The 18,365-nt window shown below is 36.1% G+C and overlaps 3 protein-coding genes and 1 long non-coding RNA gene across 24 annotated transcripts in view; 3 read left to right on the forward strand and 1 right to left on the reverse strand.

Annotated features, from left to right (window-relative positions):
* The first annotated feature begins 223 nt into the window (after window positions 1–223).
* LOC117791079 (bolA-like protein DDB_G0274169) lies at window positions 224–1,071 on the forward strand. Its single transcript, XM_034630728.1, has 2 exons — window positions 224–552; window positions 801–1,071. The coding sequence occupies exons 1-2, from the start codon at window positions 262–264 to the stop codon at window positions 957–959; spliced, it is 450 nt and encodes a 149-aa protein (XP_034486619.1). The 5' UTR covers window positions 224–261; the 3' UTR covers window positions 960–1,071.
* On the reverse strand, window positions 979–2,712 carry LOC117791078 (protoporphyrinogen oxidase). The gene has a single exon (XM_034630727.1). It carries the CDS (start codon window positions 2,534–2,536, stop codon window positions 1,103–1,105), a length of 1,434 nt encoding a protein of 477 aa, XP_034486618.1. The 5' UTR covers window positions 2,537–2,712; the 3' UTR covers window positions 979–1,102.
* A 1,024-nt stretch (window positions 2,713–3,736) lies between these two features.
* LOC117791202 lies at window positions 3,737–7,194 on the forward strand. The gene is made up of 2 exons (XR_004618032.1): window positions 3,737–3,766; window positions 7,087–7,194. It is a non-coding gene; the product is annotated as an uncharacterized LOC117791202 (long non-coding RNA).
* Window positions 7,195–11,429: 4,235 nt separating this feature from the next.
* The window catches only part of LOC117792356 (calcium-activated potassium channel slowpoke), a 44,660-nt gene continuing 37,724 nt past the window's right edge, over window positions 11,430–18,365 (forward strand). For 12 of the 21 annotated variants that reach the window (XM_034632464.1, XM_034632463.1, XM_034632444.1 and 9 more), the window contains exon 1: window positions 12,622–12,960. In XM_034632464.1, coding sequence (XP_034488355.1) covers window positions 12,625–12,960 — 336 coding nt within the window. In that variant the 5' untranslated portion in view covers window positions 12,622–12,624. Of the gene's footprint in view, window positions 12,216–12,621; window positions 12,961–18,365 lie in introns of those variants that run through there. The other 9 variants (XM_034632465.1, XM_034632457.1, XM_034632451.1 and 6 more) reach the window with 5 other exon arrangements.

The following is an 18,365-nucleotide window of genomic DNA, read 5'->3' on the forward strand; positions in this document are numbered from 1 at the left end:
AAAACTAAAATCGGTTAAATACTCTGTTTCACAAAATTCACAAATTTTAAATTTAGTTTTTACTTTATTTAATTAACGTACCGCTCAAGATTTCAGGTTGCCACACTGTTTTTGTGTTTAAATTGCGCGCGCGTTTTTTACCTATTTTTTTTAGTAAAAAAATCGAGCCAGATCGAAAATTTTTACTGGATGGGCAACATTAGAGTAAGTGTCAATTTGTTTATGTAATTGTGAAACAGCTGTGCGCATAAATAAGAAAACATGTTCAGCTTAACTTTTCGTCAAACTGCTAGAGTTTCTTTGCAAAAGGTGAATCAACTGCTGGGAACAAGCGGCACATTGATTAGTAAATATTCCAAGGCAAACATGTCGCAGGAGCCACAATATCCACCGATAGAAACGGCCATGAGGAAAGCGTTAACAACAGAGTTAAAGCCGGTCTTTTTGGACGTTTCCAACGAGTCGCCAATGCACAATACTCCCAAACAGGCTGAATCCCACTTTCGAGTGCTAGTTGTATCTGAGAAATTCAATGACTTAACGCTAATAAAGGTGAGCTGACATTAAACAAGAAAGAGGCTTTCTTCGGCCTTATTCAAAAATATATATTTTTATGGATATTTATTTTAGTTCTTATTATATTATGCTAGGCTTTCGTTCTTAGAACAAGTCAGAAAATAAATATAATTTTAACTTGTGTATTTTAATTTTTTAAAACACTCTCTTCAGCGTATTTTTTAAAAATGATTTTAACCCTTTTCTTTAAGTCAGAATCATAACAATATCTAAATCTCTTGCAGCGTCATCGACTGGTTAATGACACCATAAAGAATGCTCTGCAGGCGGCTGGCTTTGAATTCATGCACGCACTTTCCATTGAAACGAAAACTCCGAAGCAATGGCAGCCCGAACAGGAGCCGGAGAAAAGTCCCCCGTGTCTAGGTGGATTTGGAAAATAAAATGAAAGCACAACGCTTAGACGATGACTAACAAAATTTTATGTACAAATGGAATATCACACACAAACCTTAAACCACATTAAATAGATACAAGAAATGATTCATTAAGATTGGAAATATTAAATATCAGTTGGGGAATGGGATCAGTGTCCTGGCAGGGGCAACAGCTCTACCTGTCGGCGGGCAGACAGTATGACATCGTTAATGCCAACGCCGTCAAAGGCAGCGCCACACAACGACAATGGCAGCTTGTAGCTCCTAATGTAATCCCTAATGCTCTCCACACGTCTCTTGTGACCCACTGTATACTGGGGAATGCACTTGTGTAGCGTGTGCACTCGGCTGAACTTGGGCTCCTCCTTAATGTTCAGTATCTGGTGCACGTATCGCTGGGCAACATCCCGTAGCTCTTTCTGGCTTGGCTGGTGACCAAACCACTTGTCGAACCAGCGACCACCCATCATCACGGTAATGACCGTGTTGCCAGCCATGTCAAAGCAGCAGCTATCGAAGATCACACCCAGCACGGGCAGTTGCTCCACGGGTGGCACCAGCAATCCAAAGCCATTATGTTTTAACAACTGGTTGCCATCGTATTGCATGTTGATCACAACGACATCGACGTAAGGTATATTTAGCAGTTGACCGGAAAGCGATGGATGCTGCGTCTTGACCAGCTGTGCCAATTGGTAAGCTGGCAGAGAACTGACCACATGGGATACAGGCACATCGGCATCACGTATGCTCATCCGAGCACCGTCGCTATTAAAGCTCAAATTCTGGCACTTGCTGCTCAGTTGCACGTTAACGTTATGTTCACCCAGATATTTGCGTAACGTGCGAGGCAGTTGCTCCAGTCCATCGGCCAGGCCATACATGGCCCACTTTTCTTGACGTGCCTGCGTGTATAGCTTGGGCTCGCCTTGGGCAAACAGACCCACTTTGCTCTCATCCACTTTATCCTTGAAGCGGGAGTATAGCACACCCTTTAGCACGCCTCCATACTTTTGCTCCTGCTCGAAGAGTGTCTCCATTAGGAATCGCACACTAATCTCGCGTGCATCGCCGGCACAAATGCCACAGATCATGGGACTGATGGCATAGTCGGCAATTTCCTTTCCAAATCGACGCTCTGCGAAGCTGTAAATGGATTCGTCCTCGTTTTTGGCCAGTGTGCCACCTGTGGTCAGATCATGGATAAGTGGTCTGTACAGTGGCTTTGAAAACGGAGGCACCGTGCCAAATAAGCCCTTGGGACTGTTCGGCAGCATACAGATCTGACCCTTGGCGTAGAGCATGCGGTTCCTCGCTGCCACATGGGTGCGGGGTATCGGTTTAATTGGCAGTTTCAGCTCTTCCACTAGCTCCAGGGTATTGGCACCCGGTATGCCTTTAGGGCGTATCGTCCTCGGCCCACTCTCAAACAGAAAACCACGATCCTTGTGCCATTCCGAACGTATCCAGCCGCCGACGCGAGGTGATGCCTCATAGATTGTCAACGGATTGCCAAATCGGCGCAGAAGATAATAACCAGCTGATAAGCCACTGATACCGCCGCCAAGAACGGCTGTTGTCATTGTGTAAACCTTGTCGACGCCTAAGCGACTTGTGTTGCGTGTTTTACCAACTGTTTTGGGCCAAGTTTCTTTTAACTTGCAATTCGAAGCACTCTTTGTTTTTTATATTTTTTATATTTGGTAAAAATAGTTTACGTCCTTAAACTGAGTGTTGCCACTTCAGTAAAAATTGTCGATCTGGCTTGATTATTTTTACTTAAAGAAATAAGTTCATTTCCGAAAAAAGGTATTCTGAATGCTTGTACCTGTTTTCAAAATTTTTTTTAGCTGGAATTTTTTTAATATTTTAATTTTTTAATAAATTTATTTGTATTTTAGAGTTAAATTTTCTAAATTCTCTTTCCGAGGGCTGACGAACTTCAAAACTTCATTAAAATGTTTACCTAAATTTTGTCAAACTTCGAATTTTAAATTTTCATCAAATTTATTAATTCTTTATCGAGTTTTATGCGTTTTTAAATTTTAAATTTGTATCGGTGATGGGCGACAAATATCGACAAAATAGGTTGACCATCGATAACAAAGATTAGTTCGTTCGTCAAAAAATGAGCACTTACTGGTTCTTTTGTGAGTCTGTTATTCTCAAATGAGCTAAAAAGGAGCGTCAGTAAAATTCAAATATGGGACAATTTAAAGTTATTTAATAATATTAGATAAAATATAAATAAAAAGAAAGAAAGTGCAGCAAAACGTTAGACTTTACATTTTTAAATTTTGTTATATGATATAAATAAATAGTAAAAATGTTAAAATATGTTTAAGTACTGTTTAGATCTTTAAATTAACCATACATTCTTAATCAACTTTATTACAAATTAAATGAATACCAAATTAGTTTAAGTTTTTACTGGAATACGTAATAATGAATAACATATGCCGCTGAAAAGTATGCAATAGTTGTAACGACTACAATCAGCAGGAACAGGAAACGGAAATTTGGCACAATTTGAAGAAATTGGGACTACAACAAGTATTAAATAATTATCTTAACGACCTACAGTAATATTACTAATACGCCACGTGCGTGGATCGTTGAAACACCAATCACACATACACGCACACACAAACATTCTCAATGCATTTTGGCGCCAGTTTTAATGAATCAGAAGCTCCGCCTACCATGCCAGGCCCCTAGCACTCCGAAAAAGCTCAAAGATGAGCTTGAGCTGCACAGAACCGAGTCGTCCAATTTCACAGCGCGCAGAATTGTATACGCTGCTGACGAGAAAGGTTGGTTACTTTGCCTGTGCGCGTCGTGTGCCTGTATGAAAGGAAAGAAAAAGTTCCTCAATATATATACATATATATATACACACACACACACTGTGAAAGTGAAAATTTTTCCAACTGTGTAGCCAATTAAAGAATAAAATATCCCTAGAATCATGTTAAATCATTAAGAGTAAATCGAAAATTTTGAAATAAACAAGTTTTTGCTCTGTTGGTGAGGCTATTGAAAATTTCTGTATTCGGTGAAAATCTTTTGTAAGTGAAACACAAAAAAAAAAAAAAAATCAAAGAAAAAAAATTGAATATTTGGTGTGTGTGACATACATTAGAAAGGGAATTCAATTAAAATATAATGTGTGAGTGCGTGAAGAAAATGATAAAATTCATGTGATTTATAACGATTACGATATTAATGAAAAAATTATAAATTAAACAAAAAGTCAACTAACAAAGACTGGTGAAATAAACTACTGCATATTTTTGGCTGATTATTCTGTAGATGCTGGTGATTTTAACATTTACAAGGAAGAAACCCGCATACAACGCATGGATAGAAAGAAAGACTCATTCGTTTACACATATACACCCACACACACACACACACAAACAAACACAGAGATATATACAGTGCGCTACTTTCATGTTGAATCGCACAAAACGAGCACACAAACATTTTAAGCGACGACGAAGCGAAAGGACACGATGATAAAGTCGATGGGCAGCCGGAGATACAGTTGTATCGTTCACAGTTGTTGTTGTGTCTATTGCTACACAGAAAAAAATATCCGGGACTTCGGAATGAAAAATTAATTCAGGATTTTCTTCAACCAAGTACAATATATGTTGTTCAAGCCCGACTTTTGTCAGAAAGTTTTTTTTAGTTAAATCAAATATTATAGACTTCTTGGACTTTTTATACCCGTTATTAAAAAATTAGTTAAAGGGTACATTGATTAATGTTGAGTCGTTGCCTGTTTTTTTTGTAATAATATCCTAGTTACATTCTTAGAAAAACATTTCAAAATCAAGAATTAACGAATTAAAAGAATTAAAGAATTTCAGGATAATTTTAGCTTTCTGTGTATTTGCCGAATGAGCTTCTGTCCTGTCCCCTTTCTAGCCACGCTTCGTTGTCGTTGTCGTTGTCATCGTCAATGTTATTTTTGTTGTTTCCTACTCATCGTCTTTCGCCTTTGGTGTTGGCGTCCGTGTCGTGCGCGATTTCGTTGTATATGTGTGTCAGTCAGTCAGTGCCCGAGCCTTTGTGTGTGTGTGTGTGTGTGTGTGTATATATGTGTGCACATGTACTACATGCGTGTGTGTGCGTGCGTGCGTGTGTATGTGTTGCATTATCGGGCAGTAGATACCTACAAAGAAATTAAGCCCAATTTCAAACGAGTTCAATGCGCGCCTGGCAAGTTAGTCGGTCTGTTTACATTTCAGTTCGCAATGGTAACACTGGCAACCCATATAACATACAAACGTACAAATTGAAATTACTGCAAGTTAGCGTGTTTAAATTTAATCGCTTTCATATTTATATAATTAATATTCAACTCCGGTTTTCTGTACTCCACATACATACATATGAAGTCATGTTAAGCGGCTTGTAAGTGTGCGTGCATACATCTCCAAGTGTATGTACAAATGTACGAGTGTGCGTGCTTCAAGAATCGAAACTAAAAACTAGGGCAGTGTGTTTCCGTCTCAACGACAGGCTGCAGCAGCAGCAGAAGAAGCAGCAGCTCTTGAAAGCGTTCATTGCCTCGCATACGCTTCACGCGCACGGTTCGAATTCCTTTTCTGTACGTTCGTTGCCCTACTGCCAACTGGTCAACGTATTTGGCGCACTGACATTGTGGAAGCTTCTTTCGACTGACACTACATACAAAGATAAAAGATAATTAACAAGACTCTTCTTTTAAAGAAAATTATTAAATTTGAAATACTCTACACGTCGTATGCTTAACAAAAATTAATTTGTGCCTTTAAATTGAAAGCCAAAACGCAACATTTATTCGGAATTCAATTAAAGCGCATGCGTCAAACTAAAATGCGAGAGTGTTACAGACACAGACAAAAGAGAGAGACAGAGAGTGAGAGAGCGTGCCTGAGTGTGCTGTTAAAAGAGCGAGAGTAAGCGTGGCAGCGCTGAGAGTAACGATTGCAAAAGTCCTAAAAAGTTCACGCTCATCTGCCGTTTTTGCTTTGAAGTTTGCTTCGCGTCTTTATTTATTTATTTACCAGGCGCGTTGTCCTTTTTACTGCAGTTGCCGTGTTACTGTCACTTGTCCTGTGCAATAGGAAACTACGCGAATTCTGTCAGTTCAATTTTAAAAGAAACCGTACTGTGAACACTATTCATTTGTCTTGCAGAGCTCATCAATTTTTAAATAACTCGCGAATGTTCCGCTGACTGACAAATGTGCTGTGCTCCAATTATTAACTAAATTATAGCTTAGTTTTGACTGCCAAACTAAAAGATTAAGTCTAAAAGTACAGTTATTCAAGCAATTGTTTTGATAAGAAACAAATTTATATAGTTGTTTTTTTTTTCTTTAAATAGCAGGGAATCAAAGAAAAATAAACATGTTGGTAATAGTTTCTGTTTCGGTTAATCAAATTAATTTTAAAAAATTTTTAAGTGTTGCTTTATAATAATTATGACATGAGAATTTAATTAAAAGTTGAAACCTGAGATTTCAAATCTTAAATAAAAATTTTTTCTAAATGAACAAAATTTTACTACAGAATGAATGTAGAGGCCAAACCGTGATCAAAATGACATTCCGCTTGAAAATCGGTAAAATTTTACTAAAGTTATGACAGTTCGAAGTTACTTAAGCCTCTGACCTAGCCACTTTACATGTCAAAAAATTTATAAATTTTGACATGATTTTTACAAGAAAATGAAAGACCTCAGAATCAAGTTTAGAGTGTCGTTTTGTACTAATTACATTATAAGGAGTTGATTAAAAGTAAAAACTTGAGATTTAAAATTTTCAATTTTCAAAATTTCAAAGGGGGGACCCTTAACATCCTAGGCTTCGATAGTCAAAAAATAAATTTTTTTTCCAAATGAGCAAAATTTGAATACAAAATGAAAATATACGATAAAATATGAAAAAAATGACAATCCGTTTGAAAATCGGGTGAATTTTGTTTAAGTTATGACAGTTGGAAGCTTGTCAACTCTTTGTCCTAGCAACTTTACCACAACCGTACCGGTACAAGCATTTATTATTTTGTCGAAGCAATCACTTAATCCGAGTCAAGAGAATTAATCCCTAATGCATTTTTGAATAATATTTAATTTAAAGCAATTCAATTGATCAAAATTAAACAAACAAACAAACGCACAATGAAACTGAAAACGGTATTCTAAAGAAACAACAACAACAATTTACAAAAACCACAAATCCAAAATTTAATAAGAATAAAATAAGTCGAATATGATGAAATAAATAATACCAAAGAAAAGAAAACAATTTTATTTCTACGCTAAAAAAGAAGAGTTACAACAAAATTTTCAAAAATACGAATAATTCTACAACAAATCGTGTACACTTTGATGTGCGATTTGAACGTGTGAATGTTGGCAGCCCTGGAGCCCTGCCTCGGTGGTTTAGCCTGTACTAGGTAAGTGACATAAGCATGGGGAGGGGAATATATAACCCTGCCCCCTTTTATAGACATAAGTATACATATATATCAAGATACACTTTCCCATTTGACGGCACACAACAACTTTCAAGATGAGAATATGAACACGGACACAACAATATCGATTGCGGCTGCTAATTTGGCTCTAATTGCAAAAGAGAAAATTAAATTCAACGTGAAACCGAAATCGAAATCGAAACCTGAACAGTTAATATGGCCAGCTGGTGTCCAAATTGTCATGAGCTACCACCGTTCTATCCGCCCATCATGCCAAAGGTAAAGAAAGCCACAATTTCTTATGTGTATGATGATACTAGTTCAAAGCTAACAATCATACTCGTACTTGTACTCATACTGGCTATAGATGTGCAATAATTGAAACAATCAATCGATTAATCACACACGTATTGGGACCATCATCATTTATTCATAAATGGAATATTCTTTGTAAGATTCGCGTGCTTATCAATAACCCAAGGCTGACTTATAGTCGAGTCCCCGACTATGTGATACCCGTTACTCAATTTGACTGAAATTTATGGATTTTTGTTGGTTTTTGGTTGGTTTGCATTTCAAGAACACCCCTCCCTGTATATGTTAATTTCAAGTTGCATACTTTTAGGGACTCACATTCTAAAAATTATAAAACAGCCATAGCTTCCTTAGTATATATTCGATCTAGACGCAATTTAGCTACTCTCGCTCTCATAATTTTATACAAGAAGAATAGATCTACTTGTGTGTGGATGTTGATTCAGAATATATAGTTTGTATACCCTTTCAATTTTCGAGTAACGGGTATAACAACAGAACACATAAGCTGAAGATTGCTTTCTTCATACATTTGTATATACTTTCTTCTTTGTTTCGCGTGACCTTTGCAAATGTGGCACACACAATACACACACTCACCCACACACACACACACACTCACACCTACACACACTGAACGTCAAAGTCCAGTGTAAGCCCTTTGGCCTTGGTCATGTCGCGACGCCAGTGGTCAGCAATCAGCGACAACAATCAGTTGGCCAAGTGCGACCCATAAATTGCTCAAAATGTCGAAGGGTATTTGTCAGTTCGTTGCTTTGCCTGTCCGCTTGTCCGCCTGTCGCTTGGCATTTGTATCTCTGTCTGTCTATCTTTCTTTGCTTTCCACAAAGACTTTGACAGACATGCGTCAACTTATCATCAAGTTAAGTCCACGCCCCATGCCTTAAAATCAATAGTTCACAATGTAAATTATTACCACTTTGTCGCCGTGTAACTTCATTCGTTTGATTGCCACCCCCAGCGGGAATCCCCCCGCTTGACCAGCAGCTTAAAATTCGCTCAGACTTGTAGCATAATTTATATATCGCTGTGCTATCAAACTTAGTCACAGCAGGTCGTCGGCACAGAATACGCCTATCTTAAGTCGACTTAAGGCGACTTCAAAAATTCCAATATTTGTAGTACAAAGCAAGTAATAAATAATTTAATCAATCGTTGCAAAAATATTGCAATTCATTCCGAATGATATTCAAACACAAACATTTACAAGAATATTGGCTGTTAAGCAATTCAATTCAATTTAAGCAATTCAAATAAGTAAACAAGTGCTTTAAATTCGGTTGGAAATTAGTTTAAATGAATCATTTGCAATCTTGACAGTTCAGTTGTAGTCAAAATAAACAAATCGAATGGAAAGCGATAAACATTTATTTGTTTACTTATTTCAACGTACAGTGCTCGACCATTCGTATATACATCTGTTTATAAGTAAATCCCACATGTCATTTCAGACAGCTTTAGAATGTCAACAGTGCAATGAAGTGATTGATTGGAACTGGGACAGCTTATCAGTTTCTTCTATTAATGTGAAATGATTCTGATCATCAGTGAAACTTTATTTACATACTTATTTATTTGATGTGTTTTTCCAATTAAACCTCTAATGAGCCTAGCTCAATGTTATTTAAATTGCAAATACTTTATACTCTGAATTGACTTGAACTTATTAATTTAATTTTCTATAACTTCTAATAATAAAATTAAGTAAACTAAGTGTTCTTTTAATTAAATATTTACCGACTATAAATAGAGTAAAGTTTCATTGGCCACCTTAATGAATCCGCATTATTGTAGCTCTGATTTCAGTTGCAAATAATTTTGTTTGATATCGATATTATTAAAATATATCTGTTCTTTGACACAAAAATTCAATTTAACAACGAATACACAAAAAATGTAATACATAATTGTTGATTTCTTCGGAAAATTATACTATGTAATAATGTGGAATGTGTTTGGGATGCTGTCATTGATGATAGATTCAAGCTAGTTAACAAGCAGCTTACTCATTTATAAGACATTTCCCAATGCACCAAGTAATTCCAATTGAAAATGCTAAAATGCAATTCAAAAACTTGTTTACTATTGTTGAATGAGCAAATCAAAATACTTAGCTATGCATAGCTATGCAAATTTATTATTACGTATACGCCACCGTCATTGTTGTGCACTTAAGGACACCTAGCAAGTGTTCAAGGTTAACAACGGTTTATAAATATGCATCAATTGAATAAAAATTTTTAAATTGGCCAAATGCAATGAAGCGATAAACTTAACAGCCCAAAGTGTCGCATACGTGTATAAAGAAAAACTATAAATAAAATGCACGACGCTCGTGACTCGTTCTTCGCTGCGGCTGCTGATGATTATGAGCAATTATGGCCAATGGAAATACATAGTTTAAACGGAAGGTATAAGCAAACCGGGCCAGCTTGTTGCCATGCTTAGGATTGCGGGTATGGGAACGGATGGCAATGCCCCCGCAGGAAATAGCAAACAAAGCGCGTAAATTATGAAACGACAGCTAACTGGCAGCATGGCGTGACTGGGCAGAGTTAGGCTCAGTTAACCTCACGCTCGGCGATTGTGGCAGGCGTAAGGATGGCAGGTCACAAGAAATGCAGAAAAAAAAAAATAAATAGGGAATGTGTGTGTGTCGGTGTGTACGGCACAGAGCAGCAAAACAAGAGAGCTCATTATTTATTTATTTATATTTGCCCTGCTGTTGTTCTTGTTGTAATAATAATTCATTGTTGGCAACTCACGCACACACATACGAATGTATGAGCTATTTTATACACAGTTACATATGTTTTAATACGCTTGTAAAAGGTACTATGATTTTGCTATCAACTTTGATTCACAAAAATTGATCAGTAATGACAACTCTTTTAATTAAATATCTGGCTTTATAACTTCTCTGTTGTTAACCGGCGTCGTTTACTTTTTATTGTATTAATATAAATTTCTTTAATGTTAATTTAATTGATAACTCAATGTTATAATAATGTTATTAATTTTTTTAAATTTAAAACTGTCTTAATAATTTTAGCTTTAATTATGTAAAGAATTTCTTAATTTTATCTTAATTTTTATTTTATTATAAAATAGTTCTTTAAAAGATTTTAGATTTCTAGGGAGATTTTAGATTTTATAAGTGGCACATACAATTTTTTGGAAATCTGTCGACAGTTTTCCAAAAACTGTCTAGGAAATATCGATAAAAGCCTGAATTGTATATTAGGCATAGGATATTGAGAAATTAGATGTAAATCGAAAATATTCCATCATGTTTTCTACCTATTTTTTACACATGCTGAAAGTTTTTTCAAAAATTTAAATATGAATAAAACGTTGAGTTAAAGCACTTGTCATAATTAATACGAGTATCATATTTAATGTTTACTTTTATAAGGTAGGGTGTGTCAGTTTTCGGACAGTAGTATACTGAACTTTTCATTTATTTTGTTGTGCTTTTTAATTAAATTCAAGTTTGTCGCCTGCCCTGACAATTTTCGCGGTCAGCTAGTGGGAGAGAGTCAGCGCTAGGAGATAGCACGGCTGGCCAGCTGAGAAGGCTGAGCAAGGCGTCGCTGTTGGTTTGGGCTCCTCAACGCTAACGTCGCATGTTCATAATGTTTTCAGTTTGTGTGCGGCAGTTGTGCTGTTCGCTCGGTCCGTGTCTCCATTTTGTAACGTGCGTGTGCGAGTGCGAGTGTGTGTGTGTGTGAGTGTGTGTGTGCTGGCCAAATGCAAATGTATACGATACATATATACCTAGATATATATTGCATAGATACGTAGTATACGCAGTGATTCATTGAGTGCGTTGGCCCCACTGAAAAGCGTGCTAAATTCGCTGACCATAAATTACTAATAAAAATTTTGAATGAATAATAGAAGCAGAGAAAAATTACAGTGAATACAATCAAGTTGAACTTTGGCCAAAGTGCATTGTTCACATTTATTAAAAATTATACGAAATATCTCTATATAGAATACGTGTACATAGTCGCATGCCTAATGCTGACATATTGAGCAAATTGTCACCGCGTTCTTCGCTCGCTCGCTCACTCTGTGTGTGTGTGAGTGTGTGTATTCTCTGTGCGTATGTCGCGTACATTGCGAGATCACTTTAAAAATAAAAGATTTGTTTGCTGCTATTTTTAAAGGCGTGCCAAGTTTTCGTACCGTTTCGTTGTCGGTGCCGTTGTCGTTGTCGTTGTTTGGTGTCGTCATTGGCCACTTGGCCATGTTCAAACTTGCCTGGGGCCTATATGCACTTGAAAGTCTATCGAGCATCGGTCTGAGCCAAAAGATCACAATCATAATCATACATAAGTACATTGTACATATAACTATATAGTGTATATAATAGCAGTGTATAGCCGCAATGTAAGCAACTGAAATGGCAAGCGGTTTAATCGGCACTAATATCAGCGCATTCCCAAATGTAAGCAATTAATTTAATAAATTATAGAAACGCAATAAAACCAAAATGGATGCATTTAACAAAAACTTAGTCAGTTGCCTATTTATTGCATTTAAGTAGCTGTATGCTCATTTATTTTTGTTTACATTTATGCGCGTCGCAACACAAACTCGAGCCAAAAAAACGCATAAATAAAATAAATAGAATGTGTTCATTTTAAATGTCAAACGTGACGTATGTGTAATATATCCATACATATATGTACATACATACATAAATACTCTTATGAGTGCCGCCTTGTGCTAAAAACTGTCGTCTCACATAAATCTTAAATGCTATTGCTAATTGTTAATTAATATTTTGTTAATGCTCAATATATATATGTATATATGTAAATATGCCCATTTGTATATGTATATTGTTTCAGGGGATGTCGGGGTGTGATCAAAGCACTGTCGAATCATTGGCCGATGATCCAACAGATTCACCATTCGATGCCGATGATTGTCTCAAAGTTCGCAAATATTGGTGTTTTCTGCTATCCAGCATCTTCACATTCCTTGCTGGCCTGCTCATTGTGCTGCTATGGCGTGGATTTGCCTTCATATGCTGCCGCAAGGAGCCGGACCTGGGACCCAACGATCCCAAACAAAAGGAGCAGAAGGCGACACGCAACAAACAGGAGTTCGAGGGAACATTTATGACAGAAGCAAAAGACTGGGCTGGAGAGCTTATCTCGGGTCAAACAACAACTGGTCGAATTTTGGTAAGTTCAATATAAACCATATGCTCAAATAATGCTTCACTTCAACCAACTCCAAGGTCACATACATTTTTTATAATTGACGTGACCTGGTGATTGCATTCCAGTTGTTTGAATTCATTTGGTTAGGTTTTGCAAAGAGAGGAAATAAAGCATGTTACATTGCGTGTAAAATGTAACATTTGCCATTTATTGTGCCACATTAAGTTGCTGTTGTTGTTTCTGTTGTCGTTGTCGCTGTCGTTGTTGTTGGTTGCATGTCAACAACGGAAGCAGCAAAGTAAGTCAACCATTTCCATATACCATAAATACTCGTACTAACAAACAAATTGATTTACTGGCCCGGGGGAATTGCGGCTGTTTTCGGTGCTTTGAATATGTCTAGGCCTTTTAATACATTAGACTACTTTGGGCTGATAACTGCTGATAGGGAGTGTAAGAAGCCAGCAGGTGCTATATTTCAATATTATGCATATGTCAACTTGCGTAGTCATCAATTAAATTTGAATCATTGCTTAAGCTCGACATTTATTTAAGGGATTTCATTTAAGGCATTTTGTTGGATTATATTATAACAAATGCTTGAAGTTACCGACTCTTCTCTGAAAATTTGAGACATGCTTTCCATTGGTACATTTGTTTTCAAGTTGTGTAAGATTTATACTTGACGTAACATTTGCAATCTAAATAAATAAAGCGTATTTAATGAAAAGCTCTAGGTATAACGCTGACGGCCCAGTTAAAGTATTAGAAATTTGAAAAATATTTGAGACTTAAAGCCTTGATTTAAACATGTTAATCGTGTTCTCTAATTAGTTTTGTTAATCTAAAAATTAATTGTACGAAAAGTTTGTTAAAGTATGTTTCCAGTATTATAAAACTTAAGTTATTCTATTCAAATTATTCAGCCTAGGCAGTAAATTTGACAAAAACTTTTAGTCAAATATTGATTCATTATTCAAAGATTTTGTGGACAATCGGTCGTTAGTAAAACTCTTACTCCTTCAGCCCTTTTTTTGAAATACATTTTCAAAACTTTGTTGGGATTTGTAGATTTATATCTTTAGTATTTTAAAATTGAGTTTAAAGCAAATATGATCAAAAAATCCCATTTTTTGCGACAGCTATTTGCATAAGTTGTTTAGTAGTAAAATTTTGAATGAGCATTGTAAGAATAATAATTGTTAGATTTTCCTAAACTTATGTTCCACGTATCTTTCAACTAATTTCATGGAGTTTTGTTTGCATTAAATATATCATTTATCTACTCTACCTACCTCTATCTACTGATACAGAATAGGATAATGGTGAAGTGGATAAATAATTGCAGTTGATCACTTGCAATTTACTGCATTTCATAAGACTATCAGAAATTGAATTTCCGTTGGACTGCTTTCTTCTTACTTTCCATTATCATGTAGTATGACAGTTCAATTCTGCGACGACAGAATAAAGCAAATATATAGTAAATACAAATAAGGCGACTCGCAGCAGTTGAGGTTCGATAAATGGCGCTGTTTGACTCTGCATGGCATTTTGCCATTATTATAATGACTAGATGAAGAGCTAGAACTAGGAGTATTACTAATGCCTAACCCAAATAGCACACTCCCAAGCCCACGCCCACAATAGGCTGTGGCCCATTTATCGATAGTTGTGCTCTCTTTGTGGCTATGCAAAGAGTCAGGCTAAATGGCAAACAACAACTTTTGGGCTAATAACGGGAAACGAGCCGATAGAGGCAACATAACAAAAATAAGAATACGAATATGTGAGAGCGGCAAAGCAGCCACAACAAATAACAGTAAATATTGTAGGCGAAATGCCAGAGAAAGGGCTAAGAAAATCAATAAAAACTCGCACGTTTCACTGTTACCAGGTCTAATGAAGATAGATGCATAGCAAATAGAGAGTGAGAGTGGGAATGAGAGAGAGTGATAGAGCTCATGGGGTTTGAGGCAATTGTTTATGGCCAGGCCTACTGCCAACATGCCAATTGGCTGGTAGACTGCGGCGAATGTTTGTTGGCATTGGGCGGTGTTGCAGCTGTTGACCGCTTTGTAGACGCGTTTCCAAAGCCTTTTGCCTTTTGCCATTTACCATTTGGCATTTGGTTACTTCTTGCTGTTGTTGTGGTTCATTTTATCGCTGCTTATGGTAAATAGATTCCCATTCCAGTTGACTGCTATACTGGCAAATATTTAGATTTCAAGCGGTGTTGCCAGAATTTCAAGGACTTAAATACCTCATTTGATTAAAAACTAAAAATAAGAATTCTTAATTAGATTTTCGAACATATTTTTATGTTGCATTTTTATTCAATTTTAAGATATTTTAAATCAATTTAATAAATATTTAATTTTGTCAAATCTCTCAACTTTTTTTTTGGACATTTGAAAGCAATGTTTTCTTTTTAGCGCTGTCAGAGATTTGTAGAACACACTTGATTATGTCAATTCCTTGCGACTGTCATACTGTGTGATATTTGGTTCAATTGTAGCTACTTGCTGCTTGCGACTGTTTTACTTGTGCTCTCACTTTTATTTTACTTTAGCTCCTAAAAGTAGTCTATGCTTTATTGATTGCGCTCGCTCGCTAATTGGATTTACATTTTTAAAGCGACTTCAATGCGGAAGTTGTGTTAAAAAAAACAACATTTATGGCAGCTTACTGGGGGTGTGTCGACCACATCCGATTGTACTCGGTCACGCCATAGACCAGCTTCAATGTGAGCAGTCAGCAGTCTTAAGAAAACCGCACGTTGTGGTACTTTTGTGGAAGGAAGGGGCAACTCCTTTTGCTTCTGCAACAGCAATGGGGACATTAAACTGTTGGCCATGTCGCTATTGTTGTCGTAACTAAATTGATTGCTCTATTTTGTGAGCAGATGGTACACAAAATAAATATATGTATATAATATGTATGCATATTAGTTTGCTACATTGTTTTGAATAACTTTTTGATACCCTGATAGTCAACAGAGAAGAAAAGGATGTTCATGTGAGCGTTATTGATTTTCATTTATTAGAAGATAAGCACGAATGTGTAAATATATAAATATTGTTACTAATTTTAACAAAAGCAGCTATAAAAATGATGTTACGTCTATTTATCACTCTGTCGCATTTAAATAGTTATATGATTTGATACCTTATTCCTTTTAATTGGAGACATAGGCCTAAAAGTTATATATATTTTCTCTAACTGTTTGTTCGTTTGTAAGATTGCTTTAAAAAATATTTCGTAGGAAAAACAAATTGCAAAATGTATCCCCTTTTGCTAAAAACTTTGTTATGTAGAATTTCAAATGTAGAAAACAAATGTTTTTTATTGGAGAACGAAAGCGTGAAACGAAAATTTTCCAATGTCATGCGTAGGAGTTTAGACTCAACCATAATTGGATACTCTGTCAACTCTTAAATTCAGCGATGCATGTAATGTTCATAGAACCATTAATCAAATGTACAATTTGAAAATTGATTGCTTGAATATTTTGTGTGCTTAACGCTTTATATATGTACTAACAAAAGGCAGGATATTTTTTTGTGTCGAAGAAGCATGTGTTATTTATCGCTCAAAATACACTTATAAAAAATGACCTGTTTCTTCTTTTTTTTATTTTAAAAATAAGACAACTTGAGAAGTGGCCTGCAATCAATAAGTTCTCGGTATATTAAATAATTCATAATTTTTTTAAGCGTTTTGTTGATGAAATAAAAATCTGCTGAGAATCAAACATGTTTTTATACCAGTGGTGCAGTTGGCGTCTCTTCGCTGAGGCTTAAGTGGCTTTTGCGCCACATCAAACACATTGTGGGCCGAGCTCCCCAACTAAGTGCCTGACCCAGTTTCTGATGATGATGCCTAACAGAAGAAGAACAAAAACAGGCATCATCTAACAATTTTATCAGCTTGCTGACGATGTTACTTTGGCTTTGTCGCCGTCTTGACTTGGCAAGCTGCATTGATTACCTTGTTCTGATGACGTCAGTTTTGAACAGACTACCGAAGCCTTACGTCAACATTGGACTCCATTAATATTCTATGCTATAAGAACGCTTTTGCTGGTAATTAAATCATTTTAATGAAAAATAAAGAGAAACAGACAACTGACAACCCGTCGTGTACGTATACGTAATCTTTCAAGTTTTGTAGTCGTTGGGAAAAGTTTTTGCACAACTTTAAGAACTATTTGATAAAGTTTGTTAGGCAAGTGAGGGCTGAGTGTATTTAGTATTTGCATGACAACAACAGCAACAACAACGGCAACAACAACGGCAACAACATCAACAATGAGAATGAGTAACTAAATAGTTTGCGTGCTGCTTTTTCTAAATTTAGTTTTTGTTCTGTTCGTTGTTTTGTTCGATTATCAAAGTAATTCCGCCTATAGGGTCAACAGGAAAGTCAAACAACGGCAATAACAATTAAGTACATTTAGAGTATAGCATGAAGTAGCATTTTAGCACTCACTCGAAATATGGGCAAAAAGTGCGTCCACTCAAAGTTGATCCACCGCAATTGGCCTTTCAATTTTGGCAAAGAGCCCTGACATTTAATTCGCTACTATCTTCATGCTCTGCCTCTGTAAATTTATGCCAAAATTACATTGTAAAACTTACATGATTGCCGTAGATTTATCTGCAGGACATCCTCGGCTAATTGCCGCCGTGTTGCCGGACCTTGCTCAATGAATCAAATGAGCCGTGATCCGAACAGAGCCGGGTATCTGGCGAATTAAACACCACAGTGCAATTAAAAATGCACAAAGCTGTCGAATTTTTTCTCTTTTCTCATGTTTCTCCAATTTAAGTGTGCCAAGAATTGCAGCTGCCAGATGCTGGCCAAAAACCCACTCATTCATGACATTCATGGGCAACGAGTTCAACTAAGGCTTATACACGTTAAGTGGCTGCCATCTGACAAGACTGTGATTTATGGCACCCCATTTTTTCCTTATTGTCGTGTTAGCTTTGGAAATCATCCATTTTTCCTGGCTGCATAAATGTTATCTGTATAAATTACATAAATAAGAGTTGTAAACTTAGATAACATCATTTGTTATGTGTACTAATTTTCATTTTTTTTTAAAATTAAGTGTTAAGTTAGGAGTTGTACTTTATTATCAAAATAAAGTCTTAAGCTTTAATATATAAAGCTGCATAGTTGATTTTAATTATAGCCTAAAAAATGTTATTATGTTTTACTGAAGAATTTCTACCCAATATACCAGTAATCTTAAAAAGTTTTAGTTTAACAAAATTTATGAAATTCATGTTCTCTTATACTCTTATCAGTTTTCAGTTATAATAAATAATTTTTAATTTGATCTATATGATTTTTAGCGTTTCTGCGTGAAATCGAAGAATAATGTTGATAGACTATGTAGTGGAAAGAGGCTATAAAAA

The sequence above is a fragment of the Drosophila innubila genome, assembly GCF_004354385.1.
Source record: "Drosophila innubila isolate TH190305 chromosome 3R unlocalized genomic scaffold, UK_Dinn_1.0 2_E_3R, whole genome shotgun sequence".
NCBI lineage: Eukaryota > Metazoa > Arthropoda > Insecta > Diptera > Drosophilidae > Drosophila > Drosophila innubila.

Excerpts from the sequence above, each read along its gene's own strand:
- LOC117791079 (XM_034630728.1), top strand. The coding sequence starts at position 262 with ATGTTCAGCTTAACTTTTCGTCAAACTGCTAGAGTTTCTTTGCAAAAG. Across the intron at positions 553-800 it reads ATGACTTAACGCTAATAAAG|CGTCATCGACTGGTTAATGA; the intron begins GTGAGCTGACAT and ends AATCTCTTGCAG.
- LOC117791078 (XM_034630727.1), bottom strand. The coding sequence starts at position 2,536 with ATGACAACAGCCGTTCTTGGCGGCGGTATCAGTGGCTTATCAGCTGGT.